Raw genomic sequence first — 3,223 nt, forward strand, 5'->3', positions numbered from 1 at the left:
AGATTCATGCATTCCTCTACTTAGTTGTCCATACGTTGCGCTCGGATCTGCGCATTGTGGGCATCATGCAGCTGCAGCCGCCTTATTCCATAGCCGCAGATTCGCTGATAGCTCCGCTGTATGCCGCACTGATCATGCTGCCGGCGGCCTTCTACCTCTGCCTGATGCTCGGCTGCCGCTACCGCCTTTTCATCTATTCCGTATTCTCCCCCAATGTTTTTTACGACTGTTTCACTGTGCTGGTGTTCTATTTGGTATTTTTAGTAACGAGTTTGTACTTTAAATTGTTTAAACATGACGCTTGAATAAGAAAAAATTTGAAAACGCTTAATCTATTACAATGTTGTGGATGTACAACTAATAACTGATTATTTTGAAATGAGAGGGTTAAAAGTTTAAATTTGATATTTCAAACCATCTTGATTTTGTAAAATTTCCTATGAATTTTTCTTACTATTATTTCACTCCATTAGTTTTAGAGTACTCTTTCAGTGGGCAACCTCTCCAACTCGGAGTGCGTAGTGAATGTCATCCGCACTGACGTTGAGCAGAATTTTCTGAAAGAGATCATTACGGGAGTGCTCGCTTATAATGAGTCGCTCGGCACCCAGTTTAGCGCACAAGCGAAGAGCACGTCCTGGTGGGGGTAATGTCACGCCCATGAAGGCGGCGATCGTCTCCACCTGATGGTAGACTCCCATGAAGGTTGTCTCTTCGAGACCAGTGCGCGTAACTTCTGATGCCACAGCCTGCAGAAAGATCTGCTCCAGTTGCAGTTGATAGCCTGCACCTTGGCACCAGCTATCATCTCGGCCAATGCCTGCTGCACGTGCAGCATTGTCACGCACTTGACCTGAGCGGTATCAGCGACTTCTGTGGCGCGCCTACAAATGTCCAGAGCTCGGCGAGCATCACCGGATACGGCGGCCACCTTGCGCGCCACGAGCTGTACGGCCTCGCCCTTAAATGCCTCCGATCCTCCCAAACGGGCTGTGACGATCTCCTGGAGCTATTTGTGGCTGTACGGTTAGAAAGTGAGTCGGGTGAGTCCAAGACGAGAGGTGACTTTACCTAAAAAGATATTGTGTTAGAGGAGCGACTTTTCCTGTTTGGAAAGTAACACTTACCCATTAGCAGGCGCTCAGGCAAATCCATGGTGTTGGCAATGGTGACAACCACCAGTTTGGCCGCCGACTTGGTGGGCCAGTCGAGCAGGTTATAGACGACATCCTGGCGCCGGTTGCACAAGATATCCAGCTCATCGACCAGTAATACAGTGGTAACCCTACGCGGTGCCGGAGTTGTGAACCGCTTGTCCTGCAAGTAGTGTGCCTGTTCGGCGCCCACAATTTTCGTGCTAGATAAACAATTTTAACTGAAATGTATTATGTGTATATATGTATTTGACACGCCCACTCTTACGCCCATAACGCTTAAATCTTAACCATATATTGAGATCGCGGGAAGTTGGCGCATTTCAATCTCGCTTCGCTGCTTGCATATCTCCATTTACCTTTGGTCCCTTTAGCTGAGTAACGGGTATCTGATAGTCGAGGTACTCGACTATAGCGTTCTTTCTTGTTTATATATGTATATACATAAGCACTGACCGCTCTGCTGCGGCTTCGCTGTCGGCGCAGCTGTCCGTTCTTTAGTAGTAATGAAACATGTAAGAGAACCAACAGAGATATTCAATAAAGAAATACCAAGCCAGAAGCAGACACACACACACACATACACACATACATATTCCTAAGCATCTGTCATACATACATACTACATTAAGTTAGGTCATACTATTATTAAACACATATATACATCTCTGTTACTCTTAAGAAACACTATGCTTGTCTCACTCCCTCATACTGTATAACCCCAACGCTTGTGAAATAGGCTAAGCATGTTCAAATCTGTGCAACCAAGATCACTTTTGCTGCGACCGCCTAAGAAGAAACACCTAGAAAGTGCCGTCTACAACTTCAGAAGTGGGATTTCCGCGAAAAATTTTTTTCTCGCGTCCTTAACTCTGCTTACGAGCATAATAAAGCAAAATTTATTAAGAGAGTTATTTAAAATAGTTTGTAGTCATGGACACCATCGCTGCGGACGACTACACAGCATCAGAACTTCGATGTTGGCTAGAAAAACTTGGGTTGCCGAAAAGCGGCACCAAGGAACACTAGCAGCGCGGTTGAATGGTGTGCCTCCCGAAGCCCGAGGAGATTGTCCAGTACTGGACCCCAAGGTCATGACCGACATTGTAGCTGGGCCCGAGGAAAGGTCAAATACTGCTGCAACTCAAGGAACCGATCAGGACGATGTCGGGGCTACATCGCCGGATGCCTAAACGACGAAGCTGCCAACAACATGTGCGTTCCAGAAATTTCCATGCAATTGGAATCTCTAAAGCGTCACATAGAAGTCGTCCAATTGGAAAATGAGTTTCTCAAATTGGATGTTTCCCGGCGACAGCCATTGAATAGAGTGACTGCACCTTCGACGAGCAACTTGCCAGAAATCCAGAACAATGTTTCCACACCAAATCAAACCAATGTCACCCTATCGGATTTGGGGAATATTGTTGCAGAGGCTGCCAGACCTAATACAACCATTATTAACGACAACTCTTTGGTAACCACGGTGAAGGAAATGCTTCCACCTTTTGACGGTGCTGTTAACAGCAAAGTGCCAGTTAACACTTGGATCGCACAGCTCAAAGCGATCATAAAAATGTACAAGCTGAGCGAAGACATAACTCGCATGCTGGTTATATCAAAGTTGAAAGACCGTTCTCAAATTTGTTTGTACTCTTCTGAGAACTTTCTGTCCTTGCCAGCCCAGAAACTCTTAACTCAACTCGCAGAGGCTTTTCAGTCATAATGTCCACAAGCAAGTTCCAGGAGCGAAAGTAGCAACCAGCTGAAAACTTTGCTACGTACTTCAACGACAAGACCCTGTTGGCTGCACATATGCTGATAGACGACGAGGAATTAGTCGACAGTATCATCGAAGAAATACCGGATACTCTTCTACGACAACAGGCACACATGCACTGTTTTAATTCGTCTGCCCAGCTGTTGCAGGCATTCTCCAAAGTAACATTGCGGAAACCATCTCTCGCATTTGGACGACCAAAGACGTTTCCGGAAATCAGCACGGACCCGCTGTAAGATGCTTCAACTGTAACTCCATGGGTCACTTCGCAGCCGACTGCCGCAAGCCT

The 3,223-nt window shown here is 46.2% G+C and overlaps 1 protein-coding gene across 1 annotated transcript; it reads right to left on the minus strand.

Moving 5' to 3' along the window:
- Positions 1-1,015: 1,015 nt before the first annotated feature.
- On the minus strand, positions 1,016-1,864 carry LOC119559591 (origin recognition complex subunit 1-like). The gene is made up of 3 exons (XM_037872606.1): positions 1,857-1,864; positions 1,128-1,357; positions 1,016-1,071 (listed from the first exon to the last, which is right to left on the minus strand). Exons 1-3 carry the CDS (start codon positions 1,862-1,864, stop codon positions 1,028-1,030), a joined length of 282 nt encoding a protein of 93 aa, XP_037728534.1. The 3' UTR covers positions 1,016-1,027.
- Between the last annotated feature and the right edge of the window lie 1,359 nt (positions 1,865-3,223).

Source organism: Drosophila subpulchrella, unplaced genomic scaffold (genome assembly GCF_014743375.2).
Source record: "Drosophila subpulchrella strain 33 F10 #4 breed RU33 unplaced genomic scaffold, RU_Dsub_v1.1 Primary Assembly Seq25, whole genome shotgun sequence".
NCBI classification, from domain to species: domain Eukaryota; kingdom Metazoa; phylum Arthropoda; class Insecta; order Diptera; family Drosophilidae; genus Drosophila; species Drosophila subpulchrella.